Source organism: Harpia harpyja, chromosome 8, assembly GCF_026419915.1.
Source record: "Harpia harpyja isolate bHarHar1 chromosome 8, bHarHar1 primary haplotype, whole genome shotgun sequence".
Classification (NCBI taxonomy): domain Eukaryota; kingdom Metazoa; phylum Chordata; class Aves; order Accipitriformes; family Accipitridae; genus Harpia; species Harpia harpyja.
The window spans coordinates 8,077,204-8,099,933 of record NC_068947.1 but is presented as its reverse complement, the minus strand read 5'-3'; the positions used below and the strand labels follow the sequence as shown (position 1 = coordinate 8,099,933).

General features: G+C 44.0%; 1 protein-coding gene across 2 annotated transcripts in view; it reads right to left on the bottom strand.

Moving 5' to 3' along the window:
• LANCL3 (LanC like family member 3) overlaps positions 1 to 22,286 on the bottom strand; it is a 39,221-nt gene extending 16,935 nt beyond the window's left edge. For both annotated transcript variants that reach the window (XR_008236316.1, XM_052794650.1), the window contains exon 1: positions 21,652 to 22,286. Coding sequence is in view for 1 of the 2 variants with exons in the window: in XM_052794650.1 (XP_052650610.1) it covers positions 21,652 to 22,197 (546 nt within the window). In the remaining variant the exon portion in view is untranslated. The remainder of the gene's footprint in view (positions 1 to 21,651) is intronic.
• Between the last annotated feature and the right edge of the window lie 444 nt (positions 22,287 to 22,730).

Here is a 22,730-nt window from a genome sequence, read left to right as displayed (position 1 = left end):
GTATTGCTTGTTTTTAACATGCAAATTTGGGGGGTTTTGAGGCCTGCTCTTTGCCTCAGCAGTGTGGAAACAGCAATGTCAGTCCCACCCTGTTTTCGTGGGTCACTAATCATGAGTCCAATCAGAAACAGAGGGCGTTTATTCCTGATGAATCAGATTACTGGTAAAGAAGACAATAGAGCACTTTTGTTATTGCTAACAGAGTACAAAATTTCCACAGGTCTCACTTGCCAGGAGTGTGTAGCACTAAACCCATGAAATTCTGCTGTTAAACCTGTCCTTTTTTTTAAACCTGTCCCCTTGTTCAAGGGGAAAATTTCAGAGACGGCTGCAAATGAAGTGTTGCAGGAAAGGATGGAGCACAACTGTTACTGTAGTAGGAGGCTGGTTGAGAGCAGCTGGTGTTACTGCACAGTTGGTCAAATGCAATGAGCACCTCTATTTATTGTGTCTCAACTTAAACTGGAGAGTTTCAAGGAAAAAACAGCAATCGGCCTTTCTTCAAGCTCCCCCCATCCTGGGTCAATGAAGAGAGAGGTAAAACATGAGTTTCTCCGGTTACACTCTGTTCCTCTTTCCCATCTATCTCCTCCCCCAATTAATGACAGGCCCCAGCATCTCTTATACAGCTGCGCCAGGGTCTGGCTGGATACAGCTATCTAGTTCTAATAGAGCGGCTCTCCTACGCCTTCGGAAGGAAACAAGAGGTCCTCATCACCCTCTTCACTTGAAGAAAGTCGGGAAGCACAACTCCCCACTCTCTGCTGCTGGAGAACTGAAGCAGGAAGGATGTCAAGGAACAGATCTAAGAGGAGAGCAATTCAGATAACCAACATGACTTAGGAGCTATCAGCCTGCCTCTTGAGAGCCTAGATGCGGTTCAGCTGAATGTGGCTGGTCAACAGCAAAGACAGCAGGGAATTGCTCGGGACAAGTCCCATCATGGAAGAAGTGAGGTATCCTGGGAATGATGGCTTTCAAATGGCAGCTACCTGCACCCCAGCTCCATGTTCTCTTCTGCCTAGTAGAGGGTTAGAGTTACCACAGAGCAGAGAGAGCCAACAATGTAATTTCAAGCATCTCCCCCTAGAACTGCACCCAAATTCAAGAGCATGAATTGAAAAGCATGTTTAAAAACAGTAAAAATATAAGATTTGCAAATTAACTGATAAACAAATCCGGTGCTGCTTGGAGAGGCTTTTCTACATTACAGAATTCTACCCCAAGTTTTTTCAACAAACAAGTAAAATTCTTCTTTTTTCCTTTATTATTATTATTATTCACCAGCCTCGTAACGCATGGGTGGGCCATTCTGGGGGCACACACCCTGGGAACTGGCCAAAATGGATGTAGCAGTGATCACCATTCTGCGATCCAAATCCTTGTTTGGAGCTCCTGTGTGTCATCCACTACTCCACCAGACATCAGGGCAGTTTATGACAGCTGCAAATGAGTCAGAGATTAGTGCTGCACGGATACTGCTTTCCTTCCATCTGTGTTCCCCACACAGGTAGGAGGAAGATTATTCATGTAAAAACTTCTTCATCAGTGGGAAATCTTTTGATTTTGTTTAGTCTCAGTCAGAAAGTACATCAGTACACGAGTCCTGTAGTTAGCTTATGCCAAAACTGCAGCACGGAGCTGTCATCTCCTGATGGGAGATCTATCCTTCTGCACTCTAGATATGTGTCCCTGACGATTCTGCGTTATGATGATAAACATCTTCCAGGCTGGACACCATGCACCCTGGTTTGAGTAACAGGCAGCCCAGTGTGTTGTAGCTGTGCTGCCTCAGGATCCCATCCCATTTTTTACACTATTAAGCAAAGAACATCTGCTCTGCCTGTGTATTTTAGATCAGCTTACTTCCCCTTAACAGCGGGTCTGCTGATTTCATTCGAAGTGAGTCCACGCCTTCATCTGTTCCACAGACACCTCCTGCTGTAGCAAAGCTATCCCAGTGCTTGAACTGGTTGATGCATGGAACCGATGCAGAGGCATAAGAAGTACTAGCCATTCTTCCAGCTCCAGAGCAGCAGGAAACAGGATTCATGAAACAGCCTTTGCAAAAGATAAAAACTTTGTAACGTGGATGAGAGAGCCTCCCCAAACATTGCAGTAACCATGGCACTGCCTTTAGTCTGAACTCAAAAATGATGCAAGTCCAGTTTAGTTGGGCACCACCATTTGCTACCAGGAACTTAGGCAGACCGCTCCTTGGAAAAATGAATTTATTAGTGTTTGTACGCATCTGCAGGTCAACATGAGATGGGCAGAACTTGATCTTGACTCAGTCAGTGAAGGCTAATATTTTTCACAGGGAAGCTGACCTAAGCTCAGAGTCCTACAAATGAAAATGGCAACTGTATCTAGAAACCAAAGTTGATAAGCCATATTTTAAGATGTCCTGAAGGTCTCCAGAAAGAGCTGGACACCTCCATACCTTCATTCCTTTACTTCATCTGGAAAGGAGAGCACTCAGCATCTGACAGGGCACTGATCCAATAAAATGTAATGTGTTTACTTGTGAGGAGTATAAATGTGCAAAGAGAAATGTTCATGCTAGGCCCTCTTAAGTTTATGAATTGTACTGCTGCCAAGTTCATGAAGACATAGTTAATTTTGAAGGTGCCATTAAATACAGGAGTGAAATCAGGCACTGGAAAGCACTGTTGCAAGGGGTAAGAGGAAACAAGGACACCTCTGGTTCGTCTCCAAAATTTAAGCTCTGAGAAACTTAGTCTAGTTTTCTACAGGAAACTGATAAAGTTCCTTCAAACTGATGTTTGGTTAGGAAAGATAAAGGGACAAGAGCACTGTGTACCACTTCATACACCCAGCTTAACAAAACCTCACTGCTGTAGTGCTCTCTCCCAGCAAAGGCTACGTGTGTGGTGGCTGGCGAGCTCTCGTATTCCTCGTCTGGGCTGGGAAGGGCCAGCTGGGTGCTACATTGCAAAAGGTGTCACAAAACAGAGACGGGTTGGCGTAACTGGCCCTGGGAGAGAGGGAAGGGGTGTAAAGAGAGAGGGAGAGAGAGATAAAAGACTGAGAGAGCTCCCGGGCCCTGCAGGCTATGTTAACTAGCTGTGTCTGAAGAGAACGGTCTACCTCCAAATTCAGCGTGGTACTGGCCTGGAGAAAAGAGTCAGCAGTTTGAATACAGCACATTTGGATGATTAAATGTTTTTCTACTGCACCCTTTACTGAGGCACCTCTCTGACCAAATTACTGCACAGGACCTGTATGGTCGCACAACCTTTTATCGATTTCCAGCTTATCGTAAGTACCTTTTTCATGCTGCAATTGTACATAACATTAAAGCTTCACTTGCTTCAACAACAGTAATTATGTTGTTCATGTGAGATCACCAAAAAAGATGAATAAAACTAAAAGATTACCCTGAAAGCAACTATATAATACAATAAATAAAAAGTCTAGGATGGGGACAGAGAAAGATTGATTGCTAGTTCCTTGACAATATCTCTAAGGATGTTCATAGTTCAATTCCTCTTAAGTAATACTGTCATCTTAATCACTCAGAGTGATGGAAAAGAGCCTTTTCAGTCTCATGCAGTATTTAGTTTTTTCAATTTGTCAAAGTCATTTCACCTATTAGATCATTCATACTGCTTTTAATATCAAAGTCCTCATTGACCTGAATGGGTCTTGACTTAGGGGGTGTTACTCCTGGCAAGTACTACATAAGAAATGCTGGAAGTTTTACCAGTTGGCATAATATCTAACAAAGATATAAAAATAAAGTAATTTCATGACCCCCAGGAATGGAGTCCAATAATTCACTTAACCAGGTCGATAAACTCAGGTTTCTATGCCACGTAATTATTCTTGTAAATTCTTGTTATTCCATGTCTTACCAATCACACCATGGGGCTGGCTCATAGTCTGTTGAGACCGCTAATAATTTTGTCTATGGTAGCCTTTAAAGCCACAGAAATATGGCTTACTTGACAGAGTAAAAAGCTGACCTTGCTTGTGGAAGCTGAGTAGAGAAACCTAACAGATACAGCTGAGCAAACATCTAACTCTTCCAGGATTGATCCTACTCTCATTTTAGTCAGTTTGGAGGGAAGTGACTAGCAGATGCATTCTCACTCATTGCTCTACACCAATGTGGAGTGCGTGACTTATACAAAATAAAAATGTTTGGATTTTTTCATCACTTTTTCTTCACTTCAAGGCTGTGTACACTCTATGCCTCTACTGAATAAAGCTGCATTTATAAGCAGTAGCTCTCCCTGGAACTCCTGTAAGAATTTTGCTTCATGTCAACAAATATTCTTAAGGAGATTGTTTCCTGTGACGAGCTGGGCAGTATATCATCTTCCTTATCTAAATCAAAGAGGATTAAAAATTTCAGTTGAGGTATGAGTCACCACTCCCCTGCAGCTAGAATTCCAAATAATAGTTTATATTTTGTGTTGAGGCAGAGCTTTACACTCTTGCTGTAAAGCTTCTTTGCTACTGCAACCACCTTATTTCAGGAACTAAAAACCTAGCAATAAAATGAAGGATTGTAGTTTATACACCCACCATCAAATTGTACTAGACAGAACAAGCTGATCTCGCTTAATATTCAGTTTAACAGGAATTCATTTGCCTTTCAAGCTGTTATGCTAGGTCATAGTTCACAGGTGCAGCTGTGATTATAGGGGACAGGTCAAATTTCCACTGTTTTCCAGGGGGAAATTTCTTCTGTCAGGACTACAGGTTTGGGCCTGGAGTACACCTGTCAAAAATATTTCACCACTTTTCAACGAATCAAATATTACAATGTAAGCAATTGCATATCCATTTACTTATATATATGAAGTGGGTTGCTGGGTATCATAACTTATTTGTTCCTCCTTTTTTTGGCTCCCTCAGTGTTTTGTTTAGCGTTGTTCACATGCCTGCAACTCACAAAATATGCCGGGTACATTTGAAACACAGGAAGAGAGAGACTTCCTTCTAGACGTTATTAGCAGCCTTAAGTTTTTTTCCTCTTTATGTTAAAGATATTGAATTTCTCATCTTTCATCATCATCCAGTCCTCTTATCTTCCCCATGCAACAATTCCCAGTCTACCTTCAAATGCCTTTAGGCTTGTTTTCTGAGTGTTCAGACCTCCTCCCTGTCTACAAGTGAACATACGTCATTCACAGGCTCAATGAACTAAATAAGAAAATAGATATGCCTCCTCAAAACCTCACGGCAGAAGTGTCAGAACCAGAAAAAAAAAAAGATGGGGGAGGAGAGTGGCTGAGAGGAGAGGTTGAGGCAAAGCATCCATTTCGCGCTCTTCTACGCAACCCCCGAATAGTTCGCTCCCAACTCAGAATCAGTAGTACCAAATGCTAATGAATTCTGCTACAGAAAGTAGCATTTGGAAAACTATCCATAACAGACTTTACAGCTTGTTACTGTGCTAAACTTGCAGAGGTGAACTACAGAAGCACAGAAAACCAAAATACTATTCTTTTCTTCATCTGTTTCAAATTAAGGTTCAAGAAAGAGAACATGGTTGCTGGCCGTGTTAGAGGCTCCCAACCGCAATGCTTTCAGTATTGTGTGTTTTTCTCCCATTCAAAACCAATAAAAGCTTGGTTTTACAACTTAAGATGCTACGTAGGAATGCATGGAATGCCCTGATGGTGGCTGTATAACACATGCACAGCTGTAACAGTTCAGTACCTTAAAGGAGTCCTTGACCTTCTCAAAATCTTACACTTACGGAAGGACCTAAACTATATGTGAAAATTTGCATAGTGCTGTGAACAGCTCAGTGAAAATCTCTGCTTAGTATATTACAGCACTGTGGAAAGCAAACAAAAAGTGTTAGGATGCATGAGAGTAATACTGAAATGGATATTAAAAAGCTACTTTAGCAGTCATTGCTTTGTTCTTTCTTCTGATAATTCTCCAGGTCTGTTCTCCCATATCAAAATAAAAAAAAAAAAAAAAAGAAAATCAAGCAGAAACAGATATTTTAGAGACAAGTAAGATATTCTCCTAAGAAGTGAAGCTAAAAAGACCGCAACATTTCTTTTCTGGACAGGAGGTAATTAATGTGATAAAGAACACATAAAGTTATTTGATCTTGTAATGTAAGAACAAAATGCTAGCTTATGAAAAGCAGCAACTTTAAAGACAAAATATCTCTCTGCTCACCCAAGACTCAAATAAACTAGGGAATTTGTTTCTGCAAAATTTAGCTGAGTCCACTCGCACTGTGGAATTTGAACAAACCAACTGAACCTCTCTATAATTAAGGTGAGAATTTTTTAAAAAGATTTTTGGGTCAACTGCCAGAAGTGCCCCACCAATCCAATTGAATTAAATTACAGTTCTTCAGAGCCTGTGTTTTTTAAATAAATATTTTATCACCTTTCAACACATCAAATATTACACTGTAAGAACATTTACTCCTGACAGATGTTGCAAGGCCAAGTCATACAATCAACTCCCAGAACTCAGCCCACCAATTCTGGAAGAAAGGTAAACCCTTGTACTTCAGAGCATAAAGCCAGTCCTTAAAAAACGCAGGTTAGGCATGTTACAGACAACACATTTCAAAATTACCTTCCACAGACATTTGTGCAGCTACTCTGAGTCATCTGGTACTGGTACAAGATGTTTAATTAGATGGAGCATTGGAAACAAATCCTGAAGAAGAAAGATTTGTTTGTATACTACTGTGCTCCTCACTGTGGAAGCATTCAACACTTTGGACAACGTCCATGTTGTGCTGTGTGTAACACAGTTTGAAAATCGTTACTCAAAGCTGTTCTGCAGTTAGTGTGCCTCTGCTGTGCAGGAACAGTTTCTTTCCGTGCTTACACTTTGGGTGACAAAGAAACAGAGTGACTTTGGAGCCTGGAGTTTGGGGCACCTCCCTCCAGGCTCTCCTCTGAAGAACATTTGAGTATTTTATATAAGTAATTTCAATCAGAGCTGCAATAAGAAAGACTTGCTCTAGCCATCAGCACACTCAGCTTAGAGGCATCAGCTTAAATTCTTGCACTGCGCCAGAAAAAGAAGGGATGTGAATTTGAATTACCAGGTTAGTGATGAAATCTCAAGGTTATTGCATATAGAAAAGAAGAGACTATGACCTCCATTTGGACCGTGATTTGCTCAGAGCCCAATTTGGTCTTAAAACCTGTAAGAGTGACAAGAGGTGAACACATTCTGCCCCTGCTAATGGGAAAAGACATGATGCTTAGTTCGCTTTTACTTCACAGCAGGCCAGACCCTGCCTGGGGCTCTGCGAGAAAAGCACCTCCAGCAATCTGGGAGAGACTGCAACAGGGAGAGAGGAGCTAGGTGGGACATGGTCCCTAGCTGCAGCTTTACAGCCTCCTTTGGAGGAGGTAGAGACGAGGTACAGCAGGTGAGATGGAGTCCAAACTGCTGCTACTGTGGGAAGGCAACTGGAAGGAGTTGCATAAACACCATGGAGAAAAGAGAGCGCTCTAAATCTGTACCAGAGCTCCATGGATGGTGAGTGATGCAGCTGTTGGCTTATAAATTTTGGCGTGGCTTGTATGTCCCACAACACACCGCTCCCAGGATTTGCATGCCTATCAAAAGATGCCCAGAAGACTTCAAGGGCATAAATTAGGTGCCTTGGACATTTAGGCATATCCAACCTTAGTCACCAGCAGGGGAAAGTTTTGATGACAAAACTTTTGGGTCTTGGCACCCACAGTGGGTTTTAGGCAATGGAAAGGCCTGAAGAATCATAGAGAGTGAACCCATAATACCTCTGTTGGGCGGTACAGCTGCATAGGCAGCCCAAAATTTCATTGACCTTTTGGATACCATGTTGTGTTAACCCCTGTCAGGACTGGTTATGACTTTTCATTTATATTAGCTGTTCATTCCCATGCAGAATAAATGCAAAGAAACATAACCTTAATTTACACTAAACTAAGCATAGAACTCTGATGTGCTGTCATGTTACATCCAGATGTACAAGCAGTGATGCAGCACACGTGCAGACAATATGCTGACACTCACGTGAACTGAGTACACAAGTAACTCAGGCCCTGTCATGTTCGTCTTAATTGAATCTCGGTTTCTTCCCAGCATACAGGGTAAAGATTTATAGATAATTCTCCCCAGATAGATGTGCTTGTACTGCTAAAAATAAACCTTGTTTTAGCTCATTTTTTAATCCTTTGAGCTGTTTTCATACTTTTCCTCTACCTCTGTATGGTATCTGGCACTTGTCGCAGTTTAAAAGCCAAAGCAAGTCTTATCCAGTGAGCTGCCTCTTCTGGATCATTAATGAGGATAATAAATATGGCTGGTTCCTGTATCAGTCCTTTATTAGTAGTTACGATTAGCTTGCTTGTCTTTCAGCCAATTCCAAATTTACAATGTCCCCATCCAAGCCAGCATGAATTAAGTTTTCAAGAAAGATTATCTTTGACACTGCATCAAAAGCCCTATTCAAATGTAAACAGGGTATTGGCTACTGCTCTTTCATCAGCCACTAATTTTATAATTCTGTTATTTACAACAAGTGATCTTGTTTGTCTCGCAAGAATTCTTTATTCTTCTAAGTCATGCTGCTTTATATGCATAGTTCTGTTATGCAGGTATTTATGAGGCATGTGACATCTAGAAGTATGTCTAAATATTTGCTGCTGAGGAACAGTGTGGCTACCTATGAAATTAGTTAAATGAGGTAAATGACACAACAGCATCATTCACAGGCTAACAGAAGCATAAATTAGTCACTTTAAAGTAGCACCAGCATTGCTTTCAAGCAAAGGTAATTCTGGAGAACTCCATGCTGGCATCATGCCACTTTTACTTTGCGTGATGATCTGCAATTTGTCCCATGCCAATAAGCCACTGAATAGAAATATCAACGTAAGCTACGAGAAGAATGCTGACAACGTAATGCAGGAAAACCAGATGAAGGTGATCAAGTCCTCTGAGTCATCTGAATTTTCCCCTACTCTTAGACTGTGGTAGCAGTCTGATGTAGTAAAAATCCTGATGATCTGTACGTGGCTCCCAGATCCTCCCAGGCACATCGACAAAGACAGTTCTGAAGCATAAGACAGTAACAAAAGAGTTTCCAGTGGCATACAGTGCCATTAGCATTGCCTGGAAATATGCCCACAATTCCAAATACAATTCAAGTCATACTTCAGTTACAGACAGTCACTTATAATTCAATACTGCCACATTTCAAGGGCAGAGTAAGAGTCACGGGATTAATTTGAGGAAGTGTGGGATACTGTGCTCTTTAAAATGCAGCTTACTTGGTAAATAATGGGATCACCATCTGTACTTTTCTCCTGGTAAAAAGATTGCCATTTGGTACTATAATAAAATTAGGAAAGTGTTATCAATCTTCCCTTTGCGTTACTTATTCTCAGTTGTGACTGTATAAACCAAGCATGCTTTGGGAAAAAGAGACTGCTGTGCCCAAAGGCGCAGTTCAGATTACTCTAAAAGAGTTCAAACCTCACACAGAAAGGAGGAAGAGGAGGAAGAACCATAAGACAAATGATACCACCACCACCAGTAAACAAGCATCCACTACACTTAGCCATTACCTTGCATTTGAAGATCTCAAAGTGCTGTATAATTAACTAACAGGGATTACTATTACCTCACGCTACAGATTACACTGTGTTGTCGCTGCCCTGGGAGCACTCAATGCCATGCTTCTCTTCTGCTGGATTTGTCATTTTACACAACTGTTCTCTGCAGCCCTAGAAGAGTGGCCTGGTTTTGGGGAAAGAGGCAAACGGAGCAGGAACGACTGCAATTTATGGGAGTCACATTTAATTTTTCTGGCCCCCCATAGGTGCTTTTCATGTATTAACTTCAGGGATCGTTCAGCCTGGAGAAGGCTCAGGGGAGATTTTATCAGTGTGTATAAACACCTGATGGGAGACAGCAGAGAAGAGGGAGCCAGGCTCTTCTCAGCAGTGCCCAGTGACAGAAAATTCTACTTAAAGAGAAAGCTTTTTTACTGTGAGGATGGCCCAACAGGAACAGGATGCCCAGGGAGGTCATAGAGTGGAGATATTCAAAACCAAGTGGACGCAGCCCTGAGCAATCTGCTTTTGTGGACCCCGCTCTGAGCAGGGAGCTGGACCAGAAGTTCTCCAGAGGTGACTTCCAGCCTTGGCCATGCTTTGACTGTACGACTGAACCAAACGTAAGTGCGTATGTCGATACACTGTTCAGACAGATGGTGTGGATTTTACTCCTCTAGAGGTCTTTAGGTTCAACTCTTGATTTTGACTCAGCTTACCTGTGTGTTTTTTTAAAAATTTACCTCACAATATTTGTTTTACCAAAATAAGCTAGCAGTCCCATACTGCTTAGAGAACAAAATCAAAATAGGACTGTCCTAGTTTTGGCTGGGGTAGAGTTAATTTTCTTTCTAGTAGCTGGTATAGTGTTATGTTTTGGGTTCAGTATGAGAAGAATGGTGGTAACACACTGATGTTTTCAGTTATTGCCAAGTAATGTTTAGTGTAAACTCAAGGATTTTTCAGCTTCTGATGCCCAGCCAGCGAGAAAGCTGGAGGGGCACAAGAAGTTGGGAGGGGACACAGCCACGACAGATGACCCAAAGTGGCCAAAGGGGTATTCCATACCATGTGACGTCATGTCCAGTATATAAACTGGGGGGAGTGGGGGCGGGGGGATTGCCGCTCGGGGACTAACTGGGCACCAGCAGCGAGTGGTGAGCAATTGCATTGTGCATCACTTGTTTTGTATATTCCAATCCTTTTATTATTATTGACATTTTATTATTGTTATTATTATCATTATTAGTGTCGTGGTTTAACCCCAGCCAGCAACTAAACACCACACAGCCGCTCACTCACTCCCCCCCACCCAGTGGGATGGGGGAGAAAATCGGGAGAAGAAGCAAAACCCGTGGGTTGAGATAAGAACGGTTTAATAGAACAGAAAAGAAGAAACTAATAATGATAATGATAACACTAATAAAATGACAACAGCAATAATGAAAGGATTGGAATGTACAAATGATACGCAGTGCAATTGCTCACCACCCGCCGACCGACACCCAGCCAGTCCCCCGAGCGGCGAATCCCTGCCCCCCACTTCCCCGTTTCTGTACTGGATGGGACGTCACATGGTATGGAATACACCGTTGGCCAGTTTGGGTCAGGTGCCCTGGCTGTGTCCTGTGCCAACTTCTTGTGCCCCTCCAGCTTTCTCACTGGCTGGGCATGAGAAGCTGAAAAATCCTTGACATTAGTCTAAACACTACTGAGCAACAACTGAAAACATCAGTGTTATCAACATTCTTCGCTCTGAACTCAAAACATAGCACTGTACCAGCTACTAGGAAGACAGTTAACTCTATCCCAGCTGAAACCAGGACAATTAGTTTCTTCCTTTCTGTTCTATTAAACTGTTCTTATCTCAACCCTCGAGTTTTACCTTTTTCCTTTTGATTCTCTCCCCCATGCCACTGGGGGGGGGGGGAGTGAGTGAGCAGCTGCGTGGTGCTTAGTTGCTGGCTGGGGTTAAACCACAACAAGGACAAATGCATTCATACTACAACTCTGTCTACATTTTGTCTTCTGGATGTGCAGCAGTTATATAAGCATTATTCCCAGGTTTTTTTGCTGGCATAATAAAAAATGTGTATGTATGAAAACGGCAGCCTGGCATAAGAAAGCTCATGATTGATTCAGCTCTGCAAGACCAAGAACAAACAAATCAATATTTATTTAAAGAAGCTGAAGAAGTTTGTTTTGCTGTTCTACTATTAAGAGTTTTCCCTGAGTTCATATTTGGCCAACTTATGTCTGATCAAATTTAAACAGCTACATGTGGAATGTGTATCTTGGGGTCCATTGCTATTATAACTGTAATTTTGACTAATTAATCACTGGCTTAGCCTTAGAAAACTGAAACAATTAAGTATAACATTAGCCATTTCACAGATGGCAAGTAGAAATATCTAGAGATCAGGAGTTAGCTTTACAAAGGGATGAAAAACCTTAGTGAAAATGGCATGCTCAAAGTCCTATGAACATCTATGGCAAGGCTGATGCTTCCAACCCCTGCCTGTAGTATTAATTTACTGCAAGACAATCTTTGTTAGGATTCTTTGTTAGGAATCTTTTGTTAGGACAGTTCTCGTAGGCCAAAAAAACCACATTTGGTGATGGTGGATGAAGCTATAAGAAACTTCTATAAAAATAAAAGGATAGATTTCCATTGACTCATGCTGCTGGTGAATGCAAGAATATATAAAATGGCCCTCACTGAAGGTGACAGAACTAGGGAGAGAGACAACGCCGAGCTTTATCTTTATATTAGCAACAAACGTAAATCACAAGAACAGACTAAGTTTAACCTCCAGACACACACAACTCCTTCAGTTGAAGAAGCTTCTCATTTTGCGTACCACAGCACAGCTTCTGCAATTCAATGATTGTCTTTGTATGACTCCTACCTACTTCACTTGTTCAGAGGCTTTTCCTAATGAATACCTGTCCATGTAGCAGCGGCCCATTAAAAGACTGCTGGATAACAGCAGGTCATGAGCTGATGTGAGTCAGTGTCACACGGGTGTGAGATGCAAACACCTTACTGAGCTGTATAAATAGAAACAAGACCTGGAAGAAACACAAAGTTATCTCTCTGCTCAATTAGAAAAGCCTGTGCTAGAATTGTGTGTCCAACTTATGGCACTCTACAGGAAAGGCTGGAGAGAGTCTGGCGGAGTGTAATGGGAACAACTAGAGATGTAGAAAACATGACACACATGGGAAGATTGGAAGGATTTGGATTGTTTGTTTACAACAAGAAAAGATTAAGGGTAGAAACTATAACGGTCTTGAAACATATGAAGAGCTTCTGTAAAGAGGAACAGAATTTCTCACTATTTCTCAATGGACAGGGCAAGGAGTATCAGGCTTAAATTACAGCAAGATTCAGATCAGTCATTAGGCTAGACTTTCTAATAGGGAAGTGTCTCAGACGGCCAAGGCAGACTGCAGATCCTCCATCAGTGGGTGGTATGAAGAGCAGGTTAGAAAGAGGCTGCCAGGGATGACACAGGCACAGGTACACCTGCCTGGGGGCTAGACCGTAGCCTGAATTACCTCTAAAGATCCCTACCAGTTCTTTGATTCTGGTAGGGACATCGTCTGGTTGTCAGGACTGAGTGGACAAACTGCAGAACACTGCCAGTATGGAACATACAATACCCACCATTTTCCAGTTCTGCACTGACCCACCAGTGGAGAGTTGCTTTGTCCTGTGCAGCTTCTAGCCCCAGGCCCACACTTAAGAGCAGCTTCCATTTCCTTAACAATGAAATCTACACTTGACCAGTACATCCCCAGCTTACAATGGTCAATTACGTTAACATTGTACCAATGAGCGAATAGAAGTATTCTGTGAAGAAAAAGATTAGCCACACAAAATAACTAAATGCCTTGGACAGCTAGAAGGTGTATTTATCTGTCGCATTTTCCCCTCCTCCGGTTATTCAGTGCTATCTGACATCCATTCCATCTCACTCATGATCCACTGTTCTTCGACAAGAGATATTAAGCCATTAAAATGAGGAATTAATTTGATTTGCTGCAAAAACAGATTTATGGTTCTGCTCTCAGACATCAAAATATACCAGGCTGAGAAACACCAAATGACTCAGCAACAGCTTGGACTGCTATTAGATACTTCTTGATCATGTTTGCCTAAAATGAAATAATTATTTGAATTATTTTGCCTTGCTACTCCTAGAAATATTAATCAGCTCACTAACTATCACTTGAAAATAATCCTACAACATAGATAAGAAATAATTGTTTTTGACTGGGTATTTTCATTGAGCCCTGTTGTAATGGAGTGGACAGAAGGTTACGCAACATCACTCGGTGCTTAATCTCATGCTTGTCAGTGGTCAAAGAACTGCATGACAGACACAGACAAAGAGGCATTTTGATACACTGTCTTATTAAAAATGGTGACCTGATTGCATATATTGAATTCTGATTTTTTAAAAAGGGGGTGGAATAGAGAAGTTGGCTGACAAACAAAACTCCCATTTATAGCAAATGCCTTGCACCATGCTGTGATGGGATGCTCCTGCAGCAGCAGAGCAGGACCATGGGACTTTTACCCATTTTAATTGCCTCCCTGATCCTCTCTACAGAGCCACCTCTACTGCTTGGAGGCGAGGCTCAAGACAGCAGTTTACTGTCTGAGTAAACGGCTCTGCAGTCTTTATACAGCCTGTCAATAGGGTGGTAGGTTGATTTTAAGACTGTTCAGCTGAATTAACAGAGAGAAGTAGGGTCTATTGATTTAATGGAGGAGAGAGGAAAGAAGAGGATGATTTCTATATTTGGGCCCTGCTAGTTGTGGTGCATAGCTGTGCTATGATCTACGTACCAAGTCTAATGTTCTAACAATTTGTATTAAACGACTATGGAGAAACTTAAGGCTTAATTTTATCCCTCCATTTCAGTGCTGTAAAGTGCTGAGGATGTTACACTTTCATTGGTAATTGTTGTTAGCCTCGTGCTCTTTTCTTCCTGTCAGGAGCAGCTCAGTCTTTCACATTTCTGCTTCTTTAGCCTGTTCCAAAGTAAGGTTTACTAACAGCATTACCATTTAGGTTACATACTAATTTATAGTATTATATGCATGTAATAGGAAAATGTCAGTGTCAAAAGAAGTACGGCAAAGTTCATGAAAATGCCCATATTTGCTTCTAGACATCAAGTAGTTACCTCAGTTATTCTTTAGAGAAAGAAAATACGGAATATAAGACATAATGTTGTGCTCTGAATTTGCAAGCACTGAATGTGATGACAGCTATTTTTGTAAGTGTATGAGCCTATGCAAAGAGAATACAGTGACAGAAGAGTGACAAACAAAAAACAAGCAGACAAAAATAGTAATTTTCCTCAACGAAAGGTAGTTTACTCCTCTGCCCGCTCCCTAACCTATCTTCTCCCTGTCTCTACTCTTCTGTTGACCTTTTATCTTCTTCTAAATTGAATACATTAGCCATCAGATACACACCAGTTTGCCAGAAAACCTGATTTTCATTTTAAATCTCCCCTGCTCCACGGTCTAAGTTATTTCTTCCCTTTTCCCCTTCATCTTTGAATTCTGCTACCCCTCTGCAGTGTTCCATTTTTATATTTTTGCTGGTAACTTATTCTTTTGCTTTTTTATTGGTTCTTTCTTCCTCCTCTCTGTTCAGCCTCCGCCAAATGCCTTTCTTCTCTATGCCTGCCTGTTTCTCTGCCTCCACACACTCCACCATATATGCACGTTCTACACATGCACCTTTCATTCTGCTATGTCACCCAGTGTTAACTGTGAGTTAACACAGTTAACTGTGGCTTTTGGTCCTTTGTGAGAACTGTGCCAAAAAATCACTATTAGCCTTTGTCATGGAGGAAAACATAAATGTCAAACATAGCTACCTGTAGAAACACGGTACTGTAATAAAGTTCTTTGATGTATGTATAAAATATAACACACAAAAATCTGAAAACCTAAGGCAATAGATTTAAGAAACTCCTTGCACTGTGCCACCAAACTGACCACAAGTAACTGATGCTGTGAAGAACAGTAGCTTCCACCCAAGCCCTGCGCCTCTCTGCTGGAGAGATTCCCTGCTTCTCTGCTTCAAATGCTCTGACGGCTCCGGATGCTTCCAGATATTCAGTCACCAGATACACTCCACAGGTCCAAAGAACTGCTCAACACCTTTTCCACAAAAAGCCCTCCTTCTGATTCCTGCATTTTGTTCTGCAGCTCTCATCTTCAACCCTGGGGCAGCACACTCTGCTCTGCAGAGTACAAAGACCTCTGCTTCTAGCTAGGCTCCGTGGTGATGATGAGGAAGATGACTGAACTGACAAGGTTTAAGAGTTAACTTCCAGTATGTGAAATGTAAAGGAGTTAGAAGAAGGATGGGAAAGTAGAGATCTATTTTGGATACAGGAGACGCCTCTGGATAAATACATTTCTTTTTCTTTTTTGTTAAAAACTGGTATTATAACAGCAGTATTACTGCTTGGGCTGCTTTTTCAGCAAAAAGATGCTGCTGCATAGGCAAACATTCTTCTAACAGCACAAAGCAGTACAGAGATATGACACTGCTTTTGTACAAAACTGTCTTTTTAGAAGACGATGGCAGATTAATACCACTCTTCAGCTATAAGCGGTTGAAATCTGTATTTCTGCAACAGAATATATAATGCATGTAGCTAAACTTGTGTCAATCAAACCTCCAGTCCTGGCAGGATTCACACCAAACCCTCTGTACCACAGTGCCTGGCTGTTAAATAGTACACTTGAAATTCAACACTTTCAACCCCAAATTTTCTACTTTAACTCTACAACTGGATATTCAGTGTCCGCTATGCTGAACTGAGTCCAGATGGCCATTTTCAAGATGTCACCATCTCAGAATTTGAAGGCTGTTTAAAATAAAAAAAGATTCGTGCTGCCCTGCTGAAGGGAAACAGAGAAATTCTGAAATGTAGACCCAAACTATTTCAGAATGCTTTCTAAAAAAATCTGGATGCAAATAATTCCCGTTGTTTCACTGTTTACTTTAGAAAACTCCTATTTTCAACTCCTGGTTTAAATTCATCAATTTAAGCAAATTAATGCAAAATCTAGCCCCTGTGTGTGGTTTGGGAAATCATAGCTAGAGGAATGTACATTTAAAAGAGGCAGGCTAGGATCAAAAGCTTTTTATCTTTACTGTTATCGCATTTTAATCCTCTGTGGCAAAAAACGACATCCTGGCTGCGTAGTGGCTTGTGTAAAATGAAATAATGAAATCAGTACAGCTCCGGCTAGCACCACGCTATTTGACATTTCAACCACCGTAACGTTTCAGATAAGCTGGCAAATTCTTCCACAGAGAGAAAGGACTTCAATGGGCACAGAGAAGGAATGAAATCTCACCTCAAAGGACAACGCTTCCCTTTCAGGCGCAGGTGAGATTAAAAGTCTTAACATGGGGACTCTGCGCTACAGCACTTGGAGGTACATCTCTTCTGCGGGTATTTTGCAGATCTCCCTTTCTAAGATCAGTCCATTGAGTGTCTTTCATAAACACTATGTTCAGCATTAATACATTTCCACTCCACTTTAGAGAGTTGCAAATTAACATGTTCTAGGCAGCATTCAGGAAGCTCCTTCCTCTCACACTTTCTGAATTTTTTTCTAAGAGATTGAAAAAAACCACCAAAAAATGTGGAGCAAAGTAACTTACAATAGTCTTTAAACACTAGCTGGAGGGAAGACTCTAAGGAACAAGTAATAGCATCTAGAGTTGTCTGAGGAGTTGAAACAATGTTAAGTTTTCATTCATTTGTATCTTCTCTCCCAGAATATTATGAAATACACTGGCTGGACCTATCGGGTCCCATGCACTGCACATCAGTCTGTTCCACTGTCTTTTAAAGCCAGTCCTGCCTCACACTTCCCTTGCTGTGGCACCCAGATCCCCGACATCGCACAGTAGTGCTATTTTTGTTTTCCACACACGAGGTGAAGTTGGTCAGCTTGATTTGCAGTCTTGGGAGGTCCAAGAGAAAAGAGACTCTGGTGATAGACAGCAGCCAGGGTAAGTACAGTTTTTAGCAGGGCCCTACACTTAACGGAGTCCTGCTAGAAAGACCATTGCCCTTTCTGGGCAACCCGTAACAGAATAACATCAGAATTGTGCCCTCCCTGTGACGGGACAACAACCTCATAAACACACCAAATCATGACATCGCATTTGTTGGAAAGGGAAATTGAGATGCCCCTCTGCCACAGAGACAGAAAGCTTAACCATACAGTGGCATGAAAGAGCTTAAGGTCTCTGCAGGCTCTCAAGACTCACCCCAGTGCCTCAGCCCACAAGGGAACTGGTTTGGTCGTGTTGCTGGCACAGTGTGCTGGTTCAGCTTGTCACCACTGCAACAGTAGGCAAGGGTCTCTTACGGTGTCCCCAATGTCTTTCAAAACTACAGTCTCTAATAAAACCACAGCATCAGGCAGTCATGCAAAATGCTGCCCTGCCTTCTACGTGGTACACTGCTACCCGTCGCTGTCTTTTCTGCTGCAACCCAGAGCTAGTGGAAGTCAGTCAAGCCCATCAGTTCAGTCAGTTATTAAAAGCAAACCTGAGCTGTGCTAAAAGGCGGTAACATCTTAGCAGATGGTGATGCAAGAAGCCACTTGAACTTCTGTACCTTTTCCTCTGTCATCTGACGGTTACATTGCCAGAAGGAAGTGCAACTACCGAGACACACCATGCTCCATCAACCACGAAATGAGACAGAAACATCACTGAGAAAAAATGAGGAGAGGATAAAATGCCATCTGAACAGGGGGATGGGACCACCATTTTAATGGTGTCTTACTACTACTGTTTGCATAAGCAAATAGAGACTGAGTGAAGAGAATTAAAAGCAGGACTGACAGATTTCTCCAAGAACACATAATGAACCAACACTACAAGCATCAGGAAAAGAGGTAGCCAAAGAAGACAGAACAGAAACAAAATTTCCCCCGAACAGTGAAAACACAGCGGTTAAGGACAGCTAAAGCACATACACCTTATTTATATGTATCTTATACAAATGACACATCGTTTCTGCCAAAACAGTATTTTACCCATCTCTGCCTGGGAAGCAGTGACTACAATGTAATGGAAATTAAAGAAAGGATGAAAACAAACATCTTTTCTAATGCACAGTGCATCATGAAAGTCAGACCCTGTTAAGCGTTGACTGTTGAAGTAATCCTTACTCATGCAAAACCTCTCAATTAATTCATCAGGGAAAAATGCTGCAATAGCCTAAAACTCTGAAAACCAGCTGAATGCAAATGCCTTCTTCACATGAGGCCAATGTTGTTCAACCGACTGGATCCTTCAGGACTGTCCACTAACTTTCTGAAGAATATGTGAAGCTTTAAAACACCGAGACTCTTCAGCAAGAAACTGAAGCATCAGGGCACAGCGGCTGAGCTAAACTGGTGTTTACTGAAATAAAGCAGTCTCCTTCCTTCCCTGCTCAGAAAAGACAAAAACCAAACCCAACACATAAATTGTAAAATCTGCTCAAAAAGCCTTTCTTCAAAGGCTTCTTGTATATAGGTCACCATTTGACTTCTTCAGAGGAAAAAACAACCATACGGGCAGCAGCGGCTCTATTTCAATGCAAGGAATGGATTTCACTTTGTCCTGGAAATGTTTGTACAGCATCCTCAAAAAAAGAACGTGGGAAACAAGAAAATATGCTGCAATGAGCCATGTAAGGCTGTGCACAATCAAATTACAGGAGGTAGCATTTTCCAGTGGTTCGAATCACAAGACGTTGCTTCTATTCTGGGATGTACCTGGCTTCCCGTTTGTTTGACCTTGGGTAATAGATGACATACACTCTCTCTGGGCATCCCTTTCTTCACTTGTAAAAAGATGCAGGGTCTAGTCTGGCAATGTACGAATTACAGTAATTCTGTATTAGGATGGGAACATTTGTCAAAAGACCCAAATTTTGCTCAAGCATGAGTACACATAGACTAGAAATCATTATCATTTTCCTCATCAAGGAGCAAAATATTTTAATTAAAAGTTTTAGGTTTTGTTAAAATTTAAAATTAATGTTGGTTTTATTAATACTTAACAGTTTAGATTATTTTGATTTATTTCTTGCACTATAGATTTAAAATTACAACGTGGTGACAGAATAAATAATACCATGGAAGGATGTTAGCCTACTGATTAAAACATCAGCAAGGGGACACAGAATATCTTTTATTGGCAAAATAAATCCCTCTACGATTGTACTTAACCCACCTGCTAAATGGATTCCACAATAACTGCATACCTGTGCTCATCTGTGGGGATGTTTAACTCTTTACAGCGACATAAGGTATAATTTTTCAGCAAGCAAGCAAGCAGAGAGGAGAGCTTTCCTCTTCCTCACGCTGCCCGTCAGAGGTGATTGCACCTAGTCTCCAAACTGTTCAGCGATTGCTCTCAAGGACGTCAGACAAATGGATGAAGGAATTAAATGAAGCAGGAGAGTCCAGGGTGCTGCCTCATTCAGCTGGTATGTCACGACACCATCATAGGCACTGACATGGGTACTAGACACACTCACCCAGTGCAAACTGAATTAATAGGCATGGTTATTCCTTTGTGAGGAACCATCCCCTCAGGCTGGCACTGCTGCACAGGACTGTGATGCGTCTACAAAACTTTCCTCTCATAGAAAATGCTGTCAGAATGAAAAGTTTGGTTATGTTATAGTTACAAATAACATAACCATTACTATGGTTAAGATTGTCAGACAATCCTATGCGACGAAACAGCACGTATGCTATGCTACTTTAAATGCTTAGTGCTGTAAGAATTTTTGTTCAAGGCAATCAAAACATTCAACTGACTTAACATTCTTGTTGCCTTCTCTGGATACCCTGGAGCCTCCCGAGTCCTCCATTAAATGAACTTCCTTGGACTCTGATTGCAGTGACTGGTATTGGACGGGGCAGAGCCACTTGGTTTTACATCATTTATTTACTTGTAATAGTTGCTTCCTCTCGCAGGAGGAAAGCAAGCCAGAAGCATATGAACTTGCAAATCAGTGATTAACAGAGGAAACACAGATTGGACCTGACAAGAGGACAGGAACAAAAATGTAACAAATGCCTGCTCAGACAGCGCACTGACCACTTAGTAACAAACACCACAGCAAACAGAATCAGTTGCATTAATTCTTACGCTGTAGTCAGTGGAAGTTCTGAATTGTCAGCACTGACAATGACAATATCCTGGGGTAATGTCCCGACTACCAAAACCAACAGCACCCTGAACCATCACCACATCTCAAACTTCCAGAAAAAAAACAGCTCCCGTTCATGAAAAGCACCAAAATTCGTGGCCAGATTTCCAAAAGACCACCAGCTTCTGTATGCTGGGGTTAGCAAGACCAAGCGCCGCTGAAAATCTTGCTTGCAAATTCTAGCACAGCACCACTTATTATTAAGGTTCCTTGCTCTGTTTTGCCCAACACTATTCCTTTTTCCCACCCGCTCCATTTTACTGAAATATTCTTGAAAAGCCCGGGGTGGCTCCTGCCAAATAATTCACCACCTGGCAACCAACAGCTGATGCTCTCGGCGTGCCTGGGGAGCGACGCGCAGCGGGATGCAGCGCCCTGTGCCCGGGGCCCTGCCCCGGCGGCGGGTCCGCATCCCGCACGCCCTGTGCCCCCCACTCCCTCTTCCAAAAGACGCATCTTTGAGTTTAGGGGAGGAGCGCTGCGGAGAAACAGCTACGAGAGAAACAGTTTAAAACACACACGCACGCACACACACACACACCGGGGCGGGGGGGGGGGGCTCTTCCCGAAGCGTGCCCCCAAAGCGCAAGCTGGAAAAGGCGCTTTTTTTTTGTTTGTTTGTTTGTTTTTGGTGGGAGCCCCGGCGCATCCCCCCCTCGCCCCGACCAGAGGCGAGGCCACTGCCCCGCGGCGGCGCCAGCCCGAGGGACCGCCGCCAGCTCCCAGGGGACGCGCCGACGGCCCCGACGGCGGGGCCGGTCTCCCCCCCCCCCTCCCCGGGGGTGACCCGCCGCCTCCCGCCCCTTACCTCCATGCCCAGCCGCTGCTTCAGCACCAGGGCGGCGCACAGGTAGCCGGCGCGGCCGACGAAGAGCTCGTCGGAGCCGCACTCGAGGAAGGAGAGCGGGGCGCAGACCTCGCTCAGCTCCCGGAACTTGCCCAGCGGGCGGGCGAAGTCGGGCAGCCCCAGGGCGCGGTAGACCAGGGCCGCCACCGCGTACACCCCGGCGCCGCCCAGCAGGAAGGCGGCGCGGGTGTCGGCGTCGGCCTCGCCGCCGCCCTCCTGGTAGCGCAGGCAGGCGTCCACGACGCGGCGGGCCGCCCGCAGGTAGGCCTCCCGCGACGGCGCGAAGAGCGGGCACTGCGCGACGTGGTAGAGCATGTAGGCCACGCCGGCCACGCCGCCGTACAGCCCGCCCTGGCAGCCGCGGGGGCCGCCCAGGGGCGGCAGCTCCCTCAGGATCCGCTCGATGGTGGCCGTCACCAGCGGCACCGCCGCCTCCCTGTCCGGCGCCGCCGCCGGGCTGCCCGGGTAGTCATCGAAGCGGTTGGCGAAGCAGCGCTGGCTCTCCATGCCCCCGCCGGCGCGGCGCGGCGCTCCGCTCCGCTCTGCGCAGCGGGGAGCGGCGGGAGGCAGCGAGCGAGCGAGCGGGGAGCTGCCGGGGGAGGAGGCGGGGGAGCGGGGAGGAGGGAGCGCGGCGGAGGCGGGAGGGAGCGGCAGAGGCGGGAAGGGGGCGCCCCCACAGACGCCCGGCGGCGCCCGGGGAGGGTGCGCGGCGCTCACCCTGAGGGGCGGCGGGGCGAGGCGGCCGCTGCCGAACCGCCGAGCGGGGGGGGGGGGGGGGGGGGCGAGACCGGCCGGTGGCCCGGGTCTGCCCCACGCCGGGGCGGAGCGGCCGCCGCTGCTGCCCCCCCCCTCCCCTCAGCGCCCCTCGGCGCGGGGGCCGTGGGCCGCCGCCCCAGCGGCGGCTCAGCGAGCGCTTCCTAAGCGGCCGGTGAACCGTGGAAGAGGTGGCTGTGACTGACCCGCGTTTCCAGACCGCTGAGCCGGGCCGTGGCGGGGGGGGGGGGGGGAAGCACCGGTTCTGGTGTGCGGCTCGTCCTGCC